We start from the raw sequence: 23,585 nt of genomic DNA, 5'->3' as shown, positions 1-23,585 counted from the left end.
CTGCCTTAGACACAACATGCTCAAAGTACATGGTGCACTTTGTTTCTTAGGAAATACTTCTATAACTTTTGTCAATTCCCCAGACTCAGGCAGTATCTTCTGCATTTTGAGTCAAAGTCATTTCAGCAGTTCATACTGTAGTCACGATTGCAAATCAAAGTCAAGGACCTGAGATCCCAGGAGTATCATGTAAGACGGTGTTATGGCAACGCGTGAGTACCTGCTGGATGTTGAGAGGTGTGAGGATCTCTTCTCCCCTGAGGAACATCGATCTCTGGGTCAGAGCATCCGTGAGCTGTATTGGGTCCAGCCCAAGTAACTCTGCAGACCTGCCCAAAGCTGAAAACCAAGAAAAAGTCACAGGTAAACTCAGAATTCCCCAGAACTAGCCATTAGACCTCAAATGGCTTCAATCTAACTTACACAGCAATAGCATAAAGCAGAGAACATCTCCGAATCCCGCAGGCAGAACTCAAAGAACACATAGTGTATTGTCAAGATATCTACTCCCTTCATAGATTCTAGTCTAGGAGCATGGGAGAACCTTGTATTTAGGCAAAAAATGTTGGCTGGCCATTGCCAAACCCTGGAAAGAGCTTGGTGAGCATTTTCATTCAAAGCGCCATGGGTAAGGTGTTTTTTGCTTTTCTTGATTTTCCATTCGAATTCTCTCATTAGTGTAGAGAAAAGGAAGGTCACAGGCCATGAGCCATCTCAACAATGTGAGTACAGTCACAGCTATGACATCCCAAGCTGTCCTTTAATTTTTTTGAACATTCAAAAAATTTGCAAAAAAGGTATTGAGAAAGAAACTATTCTTACTGGCTTCTTTCCTGGCTGGGAAAAGTTGCTTAGGTAACAATACACTGATTTTAATATGTCAAGGTTTTATTTTACTGGGGTTTCAACTCAGGCCTCATGTTTGCTTGGCTTGGCTAGTACTCTACCATTTGAGCTATGCCTCCAGCTTAGCTTTTAGCTGGTTATTTTGGAGACTGAGTCTCACAGACTTTTCTGACAGGCTTACAGAATCTCAATCCTTGGGTTCTCAATCTTCTGAGTAGCTGGAATATAGGTATGAACCACTGGCAACTGGCTTATTGTTAGGCAAATTAACAAATATTTCAAATTCCTCAGTTTTATTGAATTTTTTTTCTTTTGTTGCTCTTGGGTCCTGGACACTGTCCCTAAGCTCTTTTTGTTCAAGGCTCTACCACTTTGAAACACAGTGCCACTTTCAGTTGTTTTTTTTTGTTTTTTCTGATGGTCATTTGGAGATAAATCTCATGGACTTTTCTGCCCAGGCTGGCTTTGAACCATGATCCTCAGATCTCAGCCTCCTGAGTAAATAAGATTACAGGCATGAGCCATGAGTGCCCAGCTCTGTTTTAATTTTTGATTCAGAAACATGTCCATATATAACCCACATAAATAAAAGCTCTTTTAGGTTTTATGATTTTTGAGAAGAGCTGGGTAAAATCCAACATTACAGAACTACTGACCTACAGACCAACCTCCCCCTAAGGCCAATTTGTTCCTACATGCGTCCAGCTTTGAGCCTCTGTGACCACATCTATTGTCTCTACCCGCGAAGTTCTGGAAGTGGGTAAGTCACTCCAGCAAGAGGACCACTGACCTAACTGTATTTGTGAGCTCATTTTCTCTTGACAACCAATTTCTACAGCAACCACAGATACGTCAATGGTGCTGAGGAAAAATCACACGGGAAACAGAAAACAACTTGAGACAGAGCTGGGTTATGAACCCAATATTCTGGCAATTGGTGTGTGTGTGTGTGTGTGTGTGTCTGTGTGTGTGTGCACGCCTCTCCTGGGGCTTAAACTCTGCCGAGGTGCTGTCCCTGAGCTTTTTTGCTCAAGGCTAGCATTCTTCCACTTGAGTCACAATTCCATTTTTGGCTTTTTTTTTTGGTAGTTAAATTGGAGATTAGAGTCTCCTGGGCTTTCTTGATTGGGCTGGCTCCAAACCATAATCCTCAGCCTTCTGAGTACCTTGGATTACAGGTGTTAGCCACTGATGCTTGGCTTATGCGTGAAAATTAATAGTCTTTTACTTCCCCCCACTGTTGCAGATCAAATCCAAGGTCTTGCACAGCCTAGGCAAATGCTATACCACTCAGCTGTACCTCTGCCATGGAGAACTAATACATATATTTGGCGGTTCTGGGGCTTGAACTCAGGGCCTAGGCACTGTTCCTGAGTCTCTTGTGCTCAAAGCGAGCACTCTACCACTTGAGCCGCAGTGTCACTCCAGGTTTTTTTCTGAGTAGTTTATTGGAGGTAAGAGTCACAGACTTTCTTGCCTGTGCTAGCTTTGAACTGTGATCCTCAGATCTCAGCCTCCTGAGTAGCCAGGATTACAGGCATGAGCCACTGGTGTCCCACTTAAAAACTAGTAAGTTTTCCCCCCCTCTGTATTCATACCTCTCTGTGGTATGAATTCCAGGCCTCATGCGTTAGCTTGGCTTTCTTGCTCATAGCTAAGGCTCTACCATTTGAGCTATACTACCAGTCTGACATTTTGCTGGCTAAATGGGATAACAGTCTCACAGACAGTTCTGCCCAGACTGACTTCGAACCATGATCATCTACATCTCAACTTGCTGAGTAGCTAGGATTACAGGCATGAGCCACCTGCACCTAGCCATCAGCTTAACTGTTTAACTTCCTACCACTCTGTAACTACAGGATCAATCAGGCATGTTACTCTCTCAGTCTTCTTCTCCTTCAGGTCCCCATTGCTCAGATGTGTACTTATTTGGCCCATTTTTCATCTTGTTTAGTAAGAACAAGAACACAGCCACCCCAGTTCAACAACTTTTCCTTGGTGTTGGTCCTCTTCTGATTGACACTTCATGTCAGATACAGTTAAAATCCCATTATCTCTTGAGCTGGGGGAGGAGGGTTTAGCTCAGTGATAATGTGTACCTGGTGTGTGTGAGACCCAGTATTTAATCTCCAGCACCAAAATAATAATGACAATAAATAATTGCAATAATTGTATATTTCTATCTCTGTTCCAGAAGTTCGAAAACTTTTTCTGTAAGACTTGCCAATTTTTTAAGTTTAATTCCTTGCAGCTTAGACGGCTGGAGGCAGGCAGGCATCACTTTACCTGTTTTGAAAGAAACCTGCGCCCCACCAGCAGTGATGAACTCTATGTTGCCCAGATGTAGAATTCCAGCAAGCAACCTCAGAACTTCCCGAACTTCCTCTTTGCTGAACTGCATTACTTCCATTGCCATCTGGAAGAAAATAAGTGCGTTTAGCTGTATGCTCTTCTTCAACAGGAGGAAAACGAAAACATGCTCATGAAAGGATAAACTCAGAGTTGTTGCAAAGGCAAGAAACCCAGGAAAAATCTTTTTACAATGATGCACATAAAGAAACCAATAGATGGAATACAATGAAAACCTGCCTTCCCCATGCACTTCCTGTTTCTACCACTGAAGAGTTATCTAAGGGAGCTTCTGTAATCACAATATTCATAAATGCTTTATTCTACAGATATCAAAGCATAGTGAACATGGTTTTCTGTAAATAAATGCTGCGAGTGGAGTTAGCCATTTGGGAAGGGAGAAGAGGCAAAACTTCATCAGATTCCTCCAGAGTAAACCTTGGGACCTTGCATGATAGTTGAAGCCAAAAAAATTATTCATCAGAAACTCAACAGTGAGGACAGACTTCTTCCTTTCATGATGAAGACTGCTGGGAAATCTAATCAGGTAAGGTCTTCTTCCCTAGACATTCACCATATCTCTAATGAACTTTTCCCCAAGGATTTACGATAGTATCTTAGAACTACTTGTAGAAAACTAAAGCTAGATCCTTATATATCACCCTGCACCAGAATCAACTCCAAATGGATCAAAGACCTCGGAGTCAAAGTAGACACTCTGAAAACATTACAGGATGGAATAGGAGAAACACTAGGTCTCCTTGGTACAGGCTGAAATTTTCTTAATAGAGACCCAGAAACACAACAAAACAAAGAAAGGTTGGACAAATGGGATTGCATGAAATTGCAGAGCTTCTGCATGGCAAAGGACATAGCTAGCAAGATCAACAGAAAGCCCACAGATTGGGAGAAGATCTTCACTAGCCATACAACAGACAAGAGTCTCATATCTAAAATATACCTGGAACTCAAAAAATTAAATCCCCCAACAACAAATCTTCAAAGAAACAACTGCCCAATAAATAAGTGGGCTAAAGACTTAAAGAGAAACTTCTCTGAAGAGGAAAGAAGGATGGCAATAGACACATGAAGAAAGGCTCAACCTCTCTAGCCATAAAAGAAATGTAAATCAAAACAACATTGAGATACTACTTCACCCCAGTTAGAATGACTATAATCAAGAACTCTAATAACAACAGACACTGGAGGGGATGTGGCCAGAAGGGAACCTTACTGCATTGTTGGTGGGAGTGTAAACTTGTTCAAACACTTTGGAAAGCAGTATGGAGGTTCCTCAAAAGACTCCACATAGAGCTCCCCTATGACCCAGCAATCCCACTTTTGGGCATTTACCCAAATGTTCACAAACAAGACCACACTAAAGCTACCAGCATGACTATGCTTATTGCAGCATTATTTACCATAGCTAAGATATGGAACCAACCCAGATGCCCCTCAGTAGATGAATGGATTAAGAAAATGTGGTATATATACACAATGGAATTCTACGCCTCCATCAGAAAGAATGACATTGCCCCATTTGTTAGGAAATGGAAAGACTTGGAAAAAATTCTATTAAGTGAAGTAAGCCAGGCCCAAAGAAACATAGGTCCCATGGTTTCCCTTATTTGCAACAACTAGTATATGTCTGAGACAAGCAGAAAAGGTCAGATAAGTTGATGTTAGGGAAATGAACCCTAAGATATGTATTCAAATGTTTTTTTTCTTTCATGCGATTGTTTCTAACACATTTATAAGATTATTTCTTTGTTGCTTTGTATGTCCCTCCCCCACAGTATAACCCCTGCTTTCACTGTATTTGATGTTGTTATAATTTGTGGAGGGGAAGGGGAAAAACAAATCGTTTAACTAGGGATACAGGTGGACCCACTACAACAATGAGATGTACAAATCGTATGTTGAAAACGAACTTTACAACTTTGGTAGGGGAGGGGGGGAGGAGAAGGAGGGTTGGGGGGGAGGGGAAGATGGGATGGGAAGGGGAAACAAAGGAGGAGGCTACAATGCTTGTTAAGAAATGTACTCATTATCTTGCCCATGTAATTGTAACCCCTCTGTACAGCATTTTCACAATAAAAGTGAATAAATAAAATTTTTTAAAAAAGATGGTATCTTGGCTCAAGAGATTGCTTACACTTACTCAGGAGAGTAAGCAGAAGTTAAACTAATTCTGTTTTGGGGAAAATATGACACCATGTATCCATACAACTTTTTTTTTTCAGGTGTTTTCTGAATAACTTATTTCCTATTAGCATTTAAGAGCCACATCTGTATAAGGAAGAAGGCTATAAACAGAAATCTTTCAAACACACAACACACACACACACACACACACACACACACACACACACACACACACACACACGCTGCTAAGGACAGAATTATTGGAAATGACCTTCACAAAAAGAACTTGAAAGCACACAATGAGCACTGGAAATGCAAGGAAGGAAACCAGGCACAATTTGGAAGCAATAGAACTCAAGAGAGGAAACAACTGGTTGTAAAATGGGAAATGTTTAATTTCTTTACAGGGAATAAGCAATAAAGCCAGACAGAAAGGGCAAACAATAGAGAAGGGAACATAACTAAAACATCTCCTGAAAGGTACTTAAGCAACAAAGTCAAACAAGTCACTGCATATAGAAGGAAGTGAAACCCCAGAGTATTGTGTCCTGGCCTACACATGAAACAGGTGCAAAGTCAAGTCAATCAGCCATCACTTCCATCACTAGCAAGACATTTCATGAGTGATTAATTCAAAGGTCGGTGAAACACAAATAGATTGCTATATACTGGCTGCTGGCACTATGAACTCACGTGATATTCTTTGGAGAGAAACATGATTATGTGGTAGTACAGTGCTAGGTCATACTTGTATATAATCTTATAACTTTGGAGGGGGAAATAATAAAGGTTCTGAGAGGTTAACTCTTTAGGTTGTACAGCAATATTCAACTGACTCAAAGCCTGTTATCAAACTTACTATGTTTTTTTTTCTTTTTGGCCAGTCCTGAGCCTTGAACCCTGGGCCTGGGAGCTGTCCCTAAGCTCATTTTGCTCAAGGCTAGTGCTCTACCACTTGAGCCACAGCACTGCTTCCATCTTTTTCTGTGATTAACTGGAGATAAGAGTCTCACAAACTTTCCTGCCAGGGTGGGCTCTGAACCACGATCCTCAGATTTCTGCCTCCTGAATAGCTAAGGATTATACGTGTGAGACACTGGTGTCCAGCTTATATGAAGTTTTTATAACTAATTCATTTCTATTACTTTTTCTTGTTGTTAGTCATGGGGCTTGATCTCTGGGCCTGGGTGCTATCCCTCGGCTCTTCAGCTCAAGGCAAGCGCTCTACCACTTACGCCACAGTGCTACTTCTGGTTTTCTGGTGGTTAATTGGAGATAAGAATCTCATGGACTTTCCTGCCCAGGCTGGCTTTGAACCTCGACCCTCAGATCTCAGCCTCCTGAGTAGGTGGGATTACAGGCATGAGCCACTAGCACCTGGCTCCCATTTCTATTACTTTCTAAGAGTGTGTGTGTGTGTGTGTGTGTTTACATATATATAATTATTGGACATTACATAGGAAACATACACATGCTCAAATCTCAGCTTCTTGAGTAGCTAGGATTACAGGCATGAGTCCCTGATATCCCGTTTAGAAGTCTATTTTAAGGAAAATTTCAGCAGGAAAAAAAGCCTTTATACAGTAGTCACTACAAAAATTATTGTAAAGAAGCTGGATGCTGGTGGTCCACATCTGTAATCCTAGTTACTCAAAAGACAGAGAGATAAAGAATGAAGTTCAAAGCCAGGCTGGTCAGGCTGGTTAGACAAATCAGACTCTTATTTCCAATTAACCAGTTAAAAAAACAGAGTGGAGGTGTGGCTCAGGTGGTAGAGTGTCAGCTTTCAGTGAAAAAGTCAAGCAATAATAAAAGACCTGAGTTCAAGCCCCATACTTGTACAAACACACTGTTATTATAAAGACCCTAACACACTTTCAAAAAATCCATAATTAGAGAAGTCAACTATAGTAAACATATATGAATACTGTAAGGAAGTGATAAATGTTATGCACAATTATATTTGTCATAGCTTAATGTAAAAAGTGAAAACTTTTTTTGGGTACATGTTTGTGGTGTTAGAGCTTCGCACATACTAGCCAAGTTCTCTATTGAGCTACAACCTTAGTCCTTAATTCAATTGTACCACTATTAGTTAAAAAGGCCGTCCTTTCTCCATTGAACTGATCCTGAGCCTCTTTTAAAAGTTATCTATCATGGTCAGGAACTGGTAGCTCATGCCTGTAATCATAGCTCCTCAGGAGACTGAGATCTGAGGACTGCCGTTCACAGACATCTTGCAAAGGAAAGTTCATAAAACTCTTATCTCCACAATTAACCAACAAAAGTCCAGAAGTAGAGGTGTGGCTCAAGTGGTAGAGCACCAACCTTGAGGAAGAGCAAGAGCACCTAAGCTCTGATTTCAAGTCCCAATATGACCCACAAAAAACTATGCATACACTTTAAATGGAAGCATTTTATTACCAGTATATTTTTCTCAATAATATTAATTACAAGAAATTAAAAGATCATATATTAATTACAAAAAATTGAAAGACCATGAGGTACTTTATCAAATGTTGAGAGAATGATTTCAGGGGCACAAACTGTTAGAAAGAGTAAGAACTACTGTCAAGTGCTTACCAATTTAACAAACAAACAAACCTGCCTATGGAAAAATAATTATTTAAATTTTAAGTACAGAAAAATCCTAACAACAAAAAATATGAACATATACCTAATTAAAAAAATTCTTGGCTTTCTTAATATACATATGAAGGCTATATATTGCCTTAAGAGAGAAAATGGCACAAAATTAATGAGCCTGCTATATTCATAAAGTTTCATCTTTTTCTTTCAAGTCAAACCCTAACTGCTTAATTAGGAACACAATGATAATGTAGTGGCAACTACATTAATCATGGGATAATTTAATGGCCATATCCAATTAGAAGTGGTATGGGCCAGGGCCAACACTGCTGTCCTGAGTGTCTCTTTACTGCCTCTTTCTGTCTCATTTATTATAGTTTTACTGTGTACCCTCCTCCCCCCTTAATTATAATAAGCCACTTTATGGCTTATTGTAATTGTATTATTATCCCAGCAATATGGCTCAAGACTGAGAAAAAGACAAAAAGCAAACAACAACAACAACAAAAATAACCCTGGGAAATGCTCAGCTTGGCTCAGAACTGCCCAAGTCACTTCAACTAAAGTTTTTATTAAGCACATAAAAAATGAATGCTTTTGTGTGTGTGTGTGTGTGCGCGCGTGTGTGTACGCGCGCGCGCGTGTGTGTGTGTGTGTGTGTGTGTGATAGATGGTATAGATTGTCACACAAAAACAGACAGAAGACAAGCCAGAAAGAAGGCCTGGGGGCCTTAGGTGATCCTGGAATAAATGGTATGCCTGAAATAGTGATGGCTGCTAGAGTGTCATAAACTATAAGTAATTAATTTAATAACAACTTATTATGTAATTATCTTTTTTTTTTTTTTGGTGGGGCCTAAACTCGGTCTGGGCACTGTCCCTCAGTTTTCAGCTCAAGGCTAGTGCTCTACCACTTCAGCCACAGCACCACTTCTGGCTATTTCTGCTTATGTGGTGCTGAAGAATTGAACCCAGGGCCTCATGCATGCAAGGCAAGCACTCTACCACTGAGCCACCTTCCCAGCCCCTGTAATTATCTTTTATGATGTCATATCCAAATATGTTTTAATTTATAAAATTTGCTTATGTCAAAGCTGTCAGAATAAAAATGGAGTCCCGTGTCAAACTTGAAATAAAACAGAGAAGTCATGGAGGAAGGAATCTCCTACGTGCAGCCGGAGAGCAAGAAGTATCACAAAGAAGTTCCAAGACCACAACCTTGTCCAGAGGCCGGCCACCACAACTTCGCAGGTGAAATGCCCCGCAGAACCCATCCGACGTCAGCCTGCCCAACCTTGGATGGAGGCCAAGAATACTACTTTAAAAACACTCCTGTACTCCACCCCCCCCAATTTGGCCTTTAAAACTTTCCTTTGCCTCAAACTCCTTAAATATATACACAGTTTACCTGTGCCCACCGAAGTGCTATCCTGGAATAACTTTAGAGAAGGTATCTGGTCTCTAGGCTGACAGTTCCCAAATTCCAGCACTCAGAAAGACTGGATGTTTCCACAGTTGGAAGCAAAAAGGCTATCCTTTACATCTTAATAAAATCTGACTCATGTTGAATGAATTTACACGTACATAATCGTGACCATGCACCATACAAAACCCCTGGGTACACGTAGTAAGGCTGATGTGGTTAGGAAATTCCAGCTGTGGTCTGCAGCCACGTATGATGTGAACAGAATTTGTGGAAGAAGAGAATGAACAGACAATCACTCATCAGACTCATCATCCTGGTGGGTCAAATCCAGGCAATAAAATAAATTATTTGTTACTTCTGACTGAAATATTTATGATGCAGTTTGGAAGGCTATATTTTAAAAAAAGATTATGAATTTGAGCACACACATCCATTGCCTCTTTTTCTGGAAAAAAGAAGTCTCAACTGGGTTATAGGGGCTCATGCCTGTAATCCTGACAACTCAGCCCAGGCAGGGAAGTCTATGAGACTCTTAGCTCCAATTAACCACCAAAAAAGCAGGAAGTAGAGCAATGGCATAAGGGGTAGACTGCTGGACTTGAATAAAAATGCTGAAGGACAGCACCCAGGCCCTGAGTTCAAGCCACAGGACTGGCATATAAACAACAGTAACACAGAAACAAGTCTCTCCTAAATCTGTGCAGAATCCTCCACAGGCGTTTGCTTCTCTTCATATTAGCTATTGCCAATGAGGAGGTGAAAAAAAAGACATAAATTCCCAAAGAAATGATCCAAATTCTTAAACAAATTCAGTGACATTAAGATTCACAAAAATAATATTTTAGCACTTAGAAATGAACACTGGGAATGACATTTTTCATGCATAATCTCACCAGTAACTTCTCCCCACACTTCTACAAACCCACTTTCTTTGAGCATGGGTCCCTTTCCTTTGAATACTGGGACAAATGGCACAAAAAAGCAGTGGTATAGTCTGCTCTAAATCCTTTCATTTCACTAGGATCAAATCTGATTTGCTGACTGCCATCTCTCTGGTGTTATAGCAGTGCCTGGCCCGTAACAGGTGCTCACACATGCACAATGTGTGTTGGAGGAAGAGGAAGATGCCATCCGCGGTTCATGTCTGGGTCCCTCTTGGCTGCAGAGTATGCACAAGCAGTAAGATAGGTGGCTAGTGCTGATAATGACTCAGGGTGACATTCCTGCACGGTTGTCCCTCAGGATCCTTGGGAGATTGGTTCAGGGTTTCTGTGGATACCCAAATTCATGGATACTCAAGTTTCTTATGTAAAATAATGTGATAACACTTTATAATGAATTCACATCTTTCTGTCTACTTTACTGGGGTGCATGTCTATAGTCCTACTTACTCCAGAGTTAGATATCAAGAGGATCACAAATCTGAGACCAGTCAGGGGGTGGGTGGTAGGAGAGAACTTTATGAGATTCCCATCTCAGCCAAGAAGAAGCTGGGTATGACAGTATGGACCCCAAATTCGTGGAAAGTATAAATAGGAAGATCACAGTCTAAGCTGGATTGGAGTAAAAAACAAGGCCCCATTAGAAAAATAATATAAGCAAAAAAGGGCATGGCTCAAGTAGTAGAGTGCTTTCTTGGCAATACAAGGGCCTAAGTTCAAACCTCATTAAATACCAAAAAAATGTGACATATCTCTAATATCATGTAAATGTTGTGTTTATGTTTTATTGCTTAGGGAATGACAAGAAAAATGTCTGTACATGTTTAGACACATCCATTGCCTCACTACTAAGTACTAAATCCACAGTTGGCTGATTCCATGTACAAGATATACCCAGACATGGAGGCACCAATTTCAACACAGTAATTATGATATTAAGAATGCTATCATAGAATAATCATATAAACATTTAACATACAATCATTAAGTCTATTTTAAAAAGTAGCACCCAGAGAACAACAGTAGAATTTTGTCATACCAGGTAACGTTTTGGGTATACAATTGCCATACACACATGATATATAAATGCTTGCTACAAAGGGAACTAATTTTATGAATGTAACAAATTACTGAAACTATTCTCCTAGTCTTGATTGTCATAGGCTTGGGAAGACAGAATCTTGTTTTCATAGAAAGGGTTATTTTTGTTCCTTTCTCACAGTTGCACACTTCTTTTTCTTTCTTTCTTTTTATTGCATTGTTTAGAACTTCCAAACAAAGTTAAATAAAAACAGCTCGATGGAAGTGGTGCTGTGGCTCAAGCGGTAGAGCGCGCGCCTTGAGCTGAAGAGAGCAGGGACAGTGTCCAGACCCAGAGTTCAAGACCCACGACTGACCAAAAAAAACCCAAAAACCCAGCAACAAAACAGCTCGAATGTCCCATTTGCGATCTCAGTAAACATCAGCTCAGTTTTCCTTACCACCATTAAAAAAAGGGTTAATTTAAACACTTACCAATATGTTCTATACACAGAATATATATGCAGAATAAATTTGTTGGGTATAGTAAATCAATATCATTCATAAATTTCCATTCCTTTCTGATAAAGCATACTGTCTTACAAGCAAATGTTAAAGGTCAATTTCATTGACAATAAAAGCTAGCAAGCCTAGAAAGTAAGACAAATTCTCCACATTTACTTGTAGCTAACAACACAAAGCAGCTCAAAATAGGGAAATGATGCCCCAAGAAGAGGAGAGAGAAACTGCACCAGAGGATTACTGCAGCCCTTCCAGCCTGGGCCCTGTGGTTAAGTGTCCCCTGGTGGCAAAAAGGCTCACTGTGTCTGGGTGTGGAGTTTGTTCTAAGACAAGACTCGGATAACTAGAAATCCTGACCATCTCCACAAACAACATCCTTTAACCACAGACATTCTCCAGCTTCAAGAAAAAAGCAAAGTAGAGAAGATTCCTGAGATAAGCCCCACTTTTGCCCTCTCTACAAAGCAAGAATGAGTACTTATTCAAACACACGATTTATTTTTTTTTTTTTTTTTGGTGAATGCAGAAATAAATGGATTGTGAAGGCCGAAGGTTTGGATAGTAAGAAAAGGATCAAAATAAAACTGAGAAAGAGTTGGCGCTGGTGGCTCATGCCTGTAATCTTTAGCTATTCAGGAGGCTGAGATCTAACTTATGGTTTGAAGTCAGCCTGGGTAGGAAAGTCCATGAGATTCTTATCTTCAGTTAAGCACCAAAAAAGTTGAAAGTAGATCTGTGGCTGAAGTGGTAGAGTGCTAGCCTTGAGCACAAAAGCTCAGCCAGAGCATGAAGACTCTGAGTTCAAGCCTCAGGATCAGTACACACCAAAAAAGAAAAAAAAACACAATTTGCTATCAAATTCTGTCAGTATCTGTGGGGATTCATTACAGGAAATCCCATCCCTACCCCACGATGCTGAAATGAACACATGGCTTAAGTCCTTAAATCATAAGGCTCAGTAGCTGTTCAGTATCTGTGCACATCTTCCTGATTACCTTAGAGTATCTCTAGATCTCTCAGGGTACAAATAAGATGTGTATGCTCTGTAAATACTTGTTCTCGTCAGTAGTATTTAAATTGTTACGTGATGTAGTGTTTCCCAGTTCTTGATTTTGTGAAAATCTGCTTTCCAAAAAGTAAATGATGTCCAAAAGACAGGTTAACATGCTTGATTGAATTGATAAAGAGAAAACTTTAGAACTGCTGAAAGGCAGCACGTCTTCAGTAGAATTTGGGTGGTGTTACCCGCCAAGAAAAATGATTTAAGCACCCGCCGTACAGAACTGATCTCTACGCACAGTGAGCATGTGCAGGTTATCTTCAATGGCTACCTCCTTAGAACCATATTAGCCTGGTATCAAGGGTTTACTATATTTAAAAAGTATCTTCTGTTAGATGTTGGTTGAATCCTCCTATGTGGGACTCAGAGGTATAGAGGGAGAAACTACCTAAGAGGAAACAAAACAAAACCCTTCCACAAACCCAATTTGCAGAGTCAAGTCCCACGCCTCCTGGGTACCTATGGTACAATTTCTTCATTCCTGCATAAGGCTTTCTGTTAATAGGGTAAAGGAGAAATGGTGAAGGAGAAGGTTGGGAGTATGTATGGAGAGAGAGGAAAAAAAAAAGAACCCCAACTTCTGCATTATAATGGCAGATTGTGGCATTTGTGGCCCATTCTATTTTGAATTCCATTTTTCTTCTGGGTACTGAAGTTTGAACTCTGATCCTCAGGCTTGCTAGATAGGCACTCTTAACCATTGAGCCATGCCTCCAGCCCATAAATTTCATTTTCAACATACATGAGATATAGGGAAATACTGTACGACTTATATGTACCTAAAATATTTCAATTTGTATTGCCAAATGCATTCTCATGAAGACTCTTTGAAAATAAAAAGGGATATGGATTAGACTTATTGCCCTTTTCACAACCACCTAGAGAGACAAACCTGCAGTGTACTGGAAGTAGCAGGTACTGGCCTGGTGCTTTAGACTGGAGATCTGCAGTTAACTGGTAATGTGTAGGGGTAAGCTGGTCACCCCCCTCTGAGTAAGACACTGCTCTAATGCTAATGACCTGACAAGGTCACTAAGAACAGATGAGTCCAATGAAGTTCACAATAGTAAGTACAACTGTCCCATGGTATCTATGGAGATTGGTTCCAAATACCACCCCCGCCCCCCAACACACACAGATGATAGAATCTGAGAACATTCACTTCTTTCTTTCTTCCCTTCCTTCCTTCCTTCCCTTCCCTTCCTTCCTTCCTTTCTTTCTTTTTCTTTCTTTCTTTCCTTCCTTCCTTCTTTCTTTTTTCCCTTTCTTTCTTTCATTTTTGTGTTTGTTGGTCCTGGGGCTTGGACTCAGGGCCTGGGCGCTGCCTCTGAGCTTTCATGCTCAAGGTTAGCACTCTATCACTTGAGCCACAGCTCCACTTCCAGCTTTTTCATGGTTAATTGGAGATAAGAGTCTTATAGACTATCCTGCCCAGGCTGGCTTTGAACTGCGATCCCCAGATCTTAGGCCATCTGCCCTCAAGATTTCTTGAATTTCCTTCCACCCTGGAAGGAAGTCTTCATCATGATTCAGAATGAGAAGGAAATATCTACCCTCACATGCAATCCAAGTGCAATGTTTTCATTAAAATATTATTTTTGAAACAGGAGATGACATCTGCCCGGCTGACAGGGGACAACAACAAAGTCACTTACAATAACTTCTCTGAAGGATGCCTGGTCATTGATAGTCTTGTCTTCTGTACATCCAGATTGATTCAAGTAATGGTAGTTTTCTGGCACAGATAAATAAAATTCTTCTACAGAAAGACAAAAGCGTAAGATCAACACTCAGCTGGTGAGGTGAAATTCAAGAGTTCACCCGGTGATGTGTGACTGACAGACTAAGTGAGTGATAGGGGTTGTTGTACGCTATGGTGTTAAAAGCCAAATTGTACATATAATCTTATGCCCATGATGACCCCCTATTAAAATAATAAAATTCCCTTGCAATCATCATCAAAGGAAAATAGGAACTATTCAATTAAACTAAATGGGACTCTACAAAATACTACTGAAAACAGAATTGACGAGGATACTCTTTTGATTGCCCCTTTTGTGCTGGTCCTGGGCCTTGAACTCAAGAGACTGGGCACTGTCCCTGAGCTTTGTGCTCAAGACTAGTGCTCTACCATTTTGAGCCACAGCACTATTTCTGGCTTTTTTTTTTCTGGTAGTTACCTGGAGATAAGAGTCTCATTGGGCTGGGAAGGTGGCTCAGTGGTAGAGTGCTTCCCTTGCATGCATGAGGCCCTGGGTTTGATTCCTTAGTACCACATAAGCAGAAAAAGCCAGAAGCGGCACTATAGCTTGAGTGTTAGAGCCCTAGCCTTGAGCTGAAGAGGTAAGGGACAGTGCCCAGGCCCAGAGTTCAGACCCCATGACTGGCCAAAAAAAAAATGTCTCATGGACTTTCCTACTGGGCTGGCTTTGGACTTTGATCCTCAGAACTCAGCCTCCTGAATAGCAAGGATCACAGGTGTGAGCCACCAACATCTGGCAACTCTGTTTTACTTTCTCTTTAAAAATCAAACATTTAAGCAGGCTCAATCCCCAAATCCTAACTACTCAGGAGACTGAGACCTGGAAGGCTGAGGTTTGAAGCTAGTCTGAGACAGAAAAATCTATGAGACTTCACATGTAGTTAACCAGTAAAAAGCCAGGCTGAAGGTGTGGCTGAAGTAGTGGTGCACTAGCAATGAGCCAGGAGGCAAGTGATCTCAAGTGTTGCAGATAGTTAAAATTAAGAGAGGAAGAAGGAAAAAAAGCCAGGTGGCTCAAGCCTGTAATCCTAGCTACTCAGGAGCTCAGGAGGAGGCTGAGAGCTAAGGATCATGGTTCAAAAGCAGCCTAGGCAGATAAACCCAAAAGATTCTTATCTCCAATTAAACAGAAACAGCTGAAGTGAAGCGGTGGCTCAAAAGGTACAGAGCCAGCTTTAAGCAACAACAACATCATCAAGAAAAACCACCAAGCCAGAGTACAAGGCTGAGTTCAAGCCCCACATACACACAAAAACCCTCCAACATTTAGGAATTAGTTTTACTTAGATATGATTAAAAAAGAAAACCTAGATTTGATATATATTTTCACAAATTATCTTTCTGAGTTAAAAATGTACCAAGACTCCAAAATAACCCCCAGAGTCAAAATTTCTCTTTTTGGCAAGTCTTTCCCCTAGATTCTTTGGTCCTAAAATGGGTTTGCGGTTGTCCACAGCATCATGCTCCAAATAGGACATGAGTTGCTGGCCTGGATTTCTCTGGTCTGTGCACTGTCTCACCTTTCTCTTCATGTTCCAGCCCTGCCAGCAGTGCGTAGAATATGTGATAATTTCTTTCCCCAGGATTTTGCCTCACTACTCGATTCTGTGGAGAGAAACCAAATTTATATTCAGGGAGGATTCCTCTGCTTAATTCATTCCAATTACTGAATGGCTGCAAACTATTACTGTGGGGAAATATGAATTGCATCGTGCTTACTTACTTTTTCTAATAAATCTTCATGTGAAAAGCAAGGTCAAGTCAAGGAACAAAAGGAAGATGGGGAAAGCTGAATTGGTGTTTAGTTTCTTATCCTACATTGTCCCCTGAATTATAGCATCCAGCATCTCTGACAATGAAACACCCAGTGTCCAAGACAAGCACAGAGCAAAGATCTCCTGACCCCAATACAATTCCAGACCTGTCAAGAGTACTCTCGGCTCAGCACCACTATTTGGGAGAACTGAGTTCAAGCAAATATCTGAATGTAATGACTTGGTTTGAGGGGATGTCCAAAGGTACACGTGCTGAGCCTTGGTCCCCAGTGTGGAGAAGCTTTGGGAGGTGGTAGAACCCTTTAGAGTTGGGGTCTACAGATGCCATTCAATACATGAGTGAATCAGTAAAATGTGGTACATATACACAATGGAAGTTTACTCATCCATTAGAACAAATCATGTTAAATGAGGTAAGCCAAGCTGAGAGAGACTAATGGCACGTTTTCTCTCTCGCATGTGGAAGTTAGAGCTAAAATATAACTACACAGGACTCTGTAGGCATTCACACACAGCCAGACTAAGGGAGGATACTCGTAGGAGAGGAACACAAAGGTGTAACTCCTCTGAACATTTAAAATACTATTTACCTAAATAAATTACAGGAAATGGAAACATGGGTTTTGTTGTTGGTGGTGTTTGTCTTTTTTGCAGGAGTGGGGGAGAAGGAGGGAAAAGGGAGGAAACAGAGGGAGGAAGTATGAACAAACACAATCATGCTATTATTCAGAGTACACAATGTGGAGAATGAACCATGTCACTTGTGCAACAGGGATGGGAAGGGGAAACTAGGGGAAAGCAAAGGAAGGGGCGACATTGTCCAAAACAGAAATGTACCCATTATCTGACTTATGAAATGGTAACCCCTCTGTACAACAGCTTAATAATAACAATACAATTATATTTTAAAAAGAGCTGAGGTCTAGTGGGAGTTAGTTCATGGGGGTATGTCACTGTCTTGAAAAGGGATAAAAGCTTGTTTAGAGAATGGGTTGATTGAAATCAATTTAGCTGTCTTGATAGTCTCGCTCTCTCTCACTTCTGGTGATATCATCTGACCTCTGTCCCTTACAGTCCCCTCCATGATGTCATCTGCGATTCAATGATGGAGTTGGTGACATTAGTGGCCAAATCTGCCGGACCATGGACTTCTAGCCTCTAAAATTGTGAGTTGAAATTAATGTCACTTTTTTTTTTGGTTGATGGGGCTTGAACTCAGGTCCTGGGTGCTGTCCTTGAGCTCTTTAGCTCAAGGGTAGTGCTCTACCACTTTGAGCCACAGACCCATTTCTGGTTTTTGAGTGGTTAGAGATAAAAGTCTCACGGGGACTTATCTGCCTAGGCTGGCTTTAAATCGAGTTCCTGAGATCTCAGCCTCTTGAGTAGCTAGGATTACAGGTGTGAGCCACTGGTGTGCCTGGCTACAAATGTCTTTACTTTTTAAGAAAGCTTCAGTATCTTGCAGTTCAAGCTGGATGGTACAAAATGTCATGCCTAGCTCCTCCTCTCTTTACGAAATATGCAAAGCCAGGTATGGTGTTATTGCAATAGGATATAGATGTATAAGATGATGAACCTATTATTCAGATGACAAACATGCTAAAGATTTCCAAAAGAAAAATGGTTCTTTATCTGATACAATAATCAATAGGCCAAGGACAATACTATTAAAGCAATAACAAGAACCCGTATAAGAAGTGTTTCCCATTCTTGAATCCCCACAATAAATGAGAACAGTGTAGAGCCTTGAGCTGAAGAGCTGAGGGACAATGCTCAGGCCCAGAGTTCAAGCCCCATGACCAACAAAAATAAATAAATAAATAAATAAATAAGAACAGTTCCCACTGATAGAATCAAATGCTGTTGACCAACATCAATGAAACAGGATACAATCTACAATCCTTCCGCCCTGAATATTGCCCTTCTCACAGATGTTCAGCTGAACAAACTTCCCAAAGCGACTGGAGTTGTTGTTGTACACTGTCTTCGCGTTGCCGAAAGCTTCCATGATGGGACTGAGAAAGGAATGAGGGCAACAGAGAGTATTAATCAGATTGGAAGACAGCAAAAGCATTCCTCACAAACGCTAAAATACACGAATGTAAGAAAAACCTGCAGCCGAAAGGACCTAGGGTAACTATTTAAAGAGTCAGATTTTCCAAACACTTGCTCACATGGCTTTGTCCTGATTGAAGGAGTGTGCAACTAGTTGTGCTGGTGAAGGAGGGAACACAGCCCAGGTCTACAAGGGCCCTGCACATGTGAGCTTTGGCTAATACATGTGATCCAAGGCTTGAACAGAAAAGCCTGCCCTCAAATTCTAGATGAAAAAGTCCCAGAACAGGTATTGCCCATTGGTTATATATCCTGGAAGCAATCTATTGAACTCTTTAGATCTTTTCTAATTGCAACACAGAGGTTGGTGAACTTTTTCCTACAAGGGACCAGTTAATAAATGTTTTAGGCTTTGCAGATCATGTGGTCTCTGTCGCAAGCACTTAGTTCTGCCTCTAGAGCTAAAATGTAGCTAGAAACAATACAAATGAGGGTGGCTGGGTCCCAAAAAAACCATTTACAAAATAAAATTTAAAAAAGCTGTTGGAGGGAGATGAAAACGTCTGGAGACAGACAGTGGTGAGGGTTGCACAATAATGTGAACGAACTTAATGCTACTGAGCTGGGCGCTGAAAACCAGCTACCATTTTAAGATATGTATGATCAACTACAATTTTTAAAATTAAGTGTTTCAAAATGCATCCAGGCACTGGTGGCTCACATCTGTAATCTTAGCTACTCAGGAGGCTGAAATCTGAGGATTGTGATTCAAAGCCAGCCCAGGCAGGAAAGTCTGTGAGACTTATCAATGAACTAGAAGCAGAGGTGTGGTTCAAATGGCAGAGTATCAGCCTGAAGTAAAAAAAATCTAAGGGGGTAACAATGCTTGATAGGAAATGTACTCACGCCCTTACTCATGTTACTGTAACCTCTCTGTACAGTATCTTTAAAATAAAAAAAATTTTAAAAAAATCTAAGGGACAGCAAGCACGGGGTTCAAGCTCCATTACCCATACCTTACCTATACCAAAAAGAAAAGGAAGACGTTGCAATGCTTGCTTTTAAAAAGAAAAAGCAAGGAAAAAACATGGACTTCCGGCTGTAATTTGCCAGTGTCTGGAATAACTGTCTGAGTAATAAGTATCAGTAATGTTCCTACTGGTTCTAAAACTTCATAAGGCCCAAACTAGACATGAGGCATCACAAATGACGACTCAGAGCTAGCCACTCTGCTCATAGGGAGCCCTCCAGGCTGAACGCTGACCCAATCCTCCTCCACCTTCTGAATGCTCAGTCCTCCCTCCCACAGCAGTTGGGGGTAGAAGCTTCAGGTGATAACAGGCTGTAGGTCAACTTTGTTCTTTACACAAACTTCTACCCTTGTGCCCCATCTAACCCAGTCCTTCAGAAACGTGGGCTGCTGGAGTCAAGGTCCCAGGAGGAGAGAAGCTATAGCCCACTATCCAGTACCAGTCAGTCACCATTCCTAAGTGACCCAATGGAAAAGGGTCAGGAGCGTCTTCACCGGGAAGCAGTTGTGACTGAGTTTAATAGAAAACACTACGTGTACTTCAAAATCGTTACAAAGGAATTATACAAAGAAATTATATCAAAGAAAAACTAGACTAAACTTTAACTAGACTAATAGGTAACCAATTTTAACGATCCCATGCCAGGAAGAAAAGTGAATCCTATTGGCTGGGAATGAGGAAGTTGATAAATGAAATACCTGCTTTCAAGAATCGCCTGTTCAACGCAGGATGTCTTCTCCTTTAAGGACAAGTCCAAAGACTGTTGGCTGATGGCCGAGAGAAACTTGAGGATCAACTTGGTGCTTTCCGTTTTGCCCGCTCCACTCTCGCCACTGCAAGACACAGATTTTTGAGCTTCTAAGATTGACTCTGTTTAAACATCCAGCCTCAATAGATCAGCTGTTGGCGAGGGGTGGTGGCGGCTGGAGAAGCTGGGCAGGGGAGTTGGAAATGCTTGTTGTAAATGAGCTGAATTGGATGCAAGCAAAAGCCCTTTCTCCTGCAGGCCCCAGGTCTGGTCTTGCATGAGCCTCTCTGCACATCATAGAAACAGACTGCCTGTCTTATTACCTTCTTACCAGAATGCCATCAGTACACAGCGTACCTCACGGGGCTTTGCAAATTTCAGATCTTTCTTTGTCCCTGAGTATATCCCAAATACATCAATGTCACTCAGCTCATGGCAGAAGCTTGTTAAGTAGTTGTTTCATGAATGAGCACAGGAAAGGTAACATGGGTAAATATGCGCAGGAATGAAAGAATTCCTTAGTACTGGGGAAGTCATGAGGGAATGAATCCAAAGGTATGAGACCCTCATTAAATCACTTTCTCCCGATGAACCCTGCCAGAGCAGTGGGTCTGAGCGGAATACCAGGTGTGTCTGATTCTAGAGTCACACATTAGTGATGAGAGAGAGTTAGAGAAAAAACTAGGTGGATGGGGGAGATTGTGGCTCCATGGAGACAACCCTAGAGCAGACCAGGGTGCTCTGCCCCTTGGGAAGGGTGGACGATGATCCAACCAGATACCTGGACAGACAAGCCTGGCCCCAAAGCAACCTAAAAGGGGGAATTCACAAACACCAATTTCTGGGTCCCCTTCTCACTGTCTTGCCTTGAGAAGTCTGTCCTCTGCTCCTCTTCCTGCCTGGGAGGTGGGCGGGCAAGATCTCATGCAACATGACCTGACCAGGCTCTACCAGCCGGGGGTCTTGGCTGAGGGTACACCAACCCACCAGTGGCCGGCCAAGAAACTCCTCTGACTTCTTATTCCCTCTCTCTTCTGCTGTCTCTAGCTGTCTTTCTGGCCTTTCGAACCTTTCCGTTCTCATAATTCTTTATTTGGTGAAGAGAAAGAACCCCAAGCCTCTAGGCAGCATCAGTGACAGATCAAGTTCAACGGTTCAAAGCCAAAGACAAGAACAGGGGTTGGGAGGTAGCTTAGTGGTAAAGCACTTGCCTAGCAAGTGCGATGTCCTGGGTTGTGATCCTCAGTATCAAAAAAGGAAAGACAAAAAAAAAATACAGTAAAAAAAACCCCAAAACACCAAACCACAGGTAAGAGCAGGAGGAGAAAATGGACCGTCAAGGTCACCTGAGGAGCCCTGGAAGCAATACTCAAGAATTTCCCTGAAAGACACAGAGAGTAGCCACTGCACTCACTATGTAGTGAGTGGTGGTCAGGTTCTGGACATGCAAAGGTCCTGGGGCTGCAGAAGAAAGTATGGAGATGGAAGAATGAGAAGGAAAAACCCAGCTGATTTTTCTTTAGATGTTCTATGGGGAGAACAGAAGCAGCACCGAGACCAAAGTGTACAAGAAAATTAAAGTAAGAGGGTCAGGAACAGCAGGCAGGTTGACGGCCGCTCCGTGGTGGGACTGACAGAAGAGTCCGGGTTAAAGAGAAGTCCTCGTGGAGTGGAAGACCCAGGGCATTATCAGGAGAGGACGGATGCGGAAACTGTGGTGCATGATTAAGCACGTGTACTGAGAGAGAGGAAGTGACTCAGAGATGACACCCCAGCGCCAGGCTGGACCCCCCGGCCTCGGGGATTCCCCGGTGGTCCAGGCTCATCCCAGCCTACCCAGCCCCTGGTGCAGCATCCGGGCCGGGCCTGGGAAGGGGTCCTAATTCCTCCCAAAGAAAACATCTGGAGAAGGGTGCTGAGGGCCGCTGGCCAGGTCTCCCAACGCACCACAAGACATGCAGAAACGCAGACAGCAAATAGCTCAGAATCCACGCCTAGCTTGAGATCGTGAAGCAAAGCCAAGAAAACCAGAGATAAGACCAGCAGGAGTGGGTTGAATTCATAACCTAGACGCTGCCCTGCCTTGCGGTATTTGAGATAATAGAAGATATGCGCACTCCAGGCCCAGATGGCTGGCACGTTCATTATCAGCACTCAGAATCTTCTAGCATGGGGGTTAGGCATTCCTCTTTACAGGCCTGGTCCTGGCACAACCCCGGGGTTGGCATTAGGGAGGTATCTGACAATAATGCACAAAATGAGCAACACAGAATTGCAGGAAATATGTCAATAACTGTCTGCATTCCAGAAAACATACAGACCTAGGAGTTGTTGATGACTGAAATACTAGAGAGAAAAAGAGACTAAAGGACTAACTTCCCGGGTTAAAATGAGTAAGAAAGAAACCTGCAACTTTCCCAAACCCATCTCTTTCTCTTCTAGCACACAGAAGAAGCTGACATTTTTACCTTTCCTATAGTGTAGGGAAGTTGGAAGATAGGGTAATTGAAAAAAAAAAAAAAAAAAAAGAGGCCAAGCCCCAGTGGCTCACACCTGTAATCCTAGCTACTCAGGAGGCTGGGAGCTGAAGATGGCAGTTCAAAGCCAGCCTGGGCAGGAAAGTCCATGAGACTCTTATCTCCAATTAACTACTCAGATAAACCTGGAAGGGTGACTGTGGCTCAAGTGGTAGAGCACTATCTTGAGCACAGAGAGGCTCAAGGACAGAGCTCAGGCCCTGAGTCCAAGCCTTAGAAGACTGGGGAAAAAAACAAAAACAAAAAACCAACCAGGGAGCTGGCACTGGTGGCTCATGATTGTAATCCTACCTACTCAGGAGGCTGAGATCTGAGGATTACAGTTCAAAGCCCGCTCAGGGAGGAAAAGTCTGTGAGACTCTTATCTTTAATCACCAAAAAGCCAGAAATGGAGCTATGGCTCAAGTGGTAGAATGCCAGCCTTGAGTGATAAAGCTAAGGGACAGTGCCCAGGCCTCGAGTTCAAGCCTTAATATTGGCACATATGCGCGCACGCGCACACGCGCGCACACACGCGCACACACACGCGCACACACACACACACACACACACACACACACACACACACACACACACACACACAGGCCAAGGAGCTGAGAAGTGGCCAGAGAAAAAGGAGGAAATAAAGAAGCTGGACTACCAGATTGCTTTGAAAAAAGAACAGAGACAGCTTGCTGGACAAGGAGTAGGCTACAGAGAGTTCAGAACCAGATTTGCACCCTTTACTAAGATGGAACAATGGAACATGATAGAAATTTCTGAATGGTAACAATATT

General features: G+C 42.0%; 1 protein-coding gene across 2 annotated transcripts in view; it reads right to left on the bottom strand.

Moving 5' to 3' along the window:
- The window catches only part of Myo10 (myosin X), a 196,551-nt gene that overhangs the window by 83,603 nt on the left and 89,363 nt on the right, over positions 1-23,585 (bottom strand). For both annotated transcript variants that reach the window (XM_042695215.1, XM_042695216.1), the window contains exons 5-11: positions 20,223-20,357; positions 18,329-18,453; positions 16,387-16,400; positions 16,184-16,268; positions 14,557-14,660; positions 3,136-3,265; positions 221-339 (exon numbers count right to left, since the gene is read on the bottom strand). In XM_042695215.1, coding sequence (XP_042551149.1) covers positions 221-339; positions 3,136-3,265; positions 14,557-14,660; positions 16,184-16,268; positions 16,387-16,400; positions 18,329-18,453; positions 20,223-20,357 — 712 coding nt within the window. The remainder of the gene's footprint in view (positions 1-220; positions 340-3,135; positions 3,266-14,556; positions 14,661-16,183; positions 16,269-16,386; positions 16,401-18,328; positions 18,454-20,222; positions 20,358-23,585) is intronic.

This window comes from Dipodomys spectabilis, unplaced genomic scaffold, assembly GCF_019054845.1.
Source record: "Dipodomys spectabilis isolate Male_0828 unplaced genomic scaffold, ASM1905484v1 ptg000179l, whole genome shotgun sequence".
Taxonomy (NCBI): domain Eukaryota; kingdom Metazoa; phylum Chordata; class Mammalia; order Rodentia; family Heteromyidae; genus Dipodomys; species Dipodomys spectabilis.
Note: the sequence above shows the minus strand (reverse complement) of the source record. Positions and strands in the feature narration are given on the sequence as shown.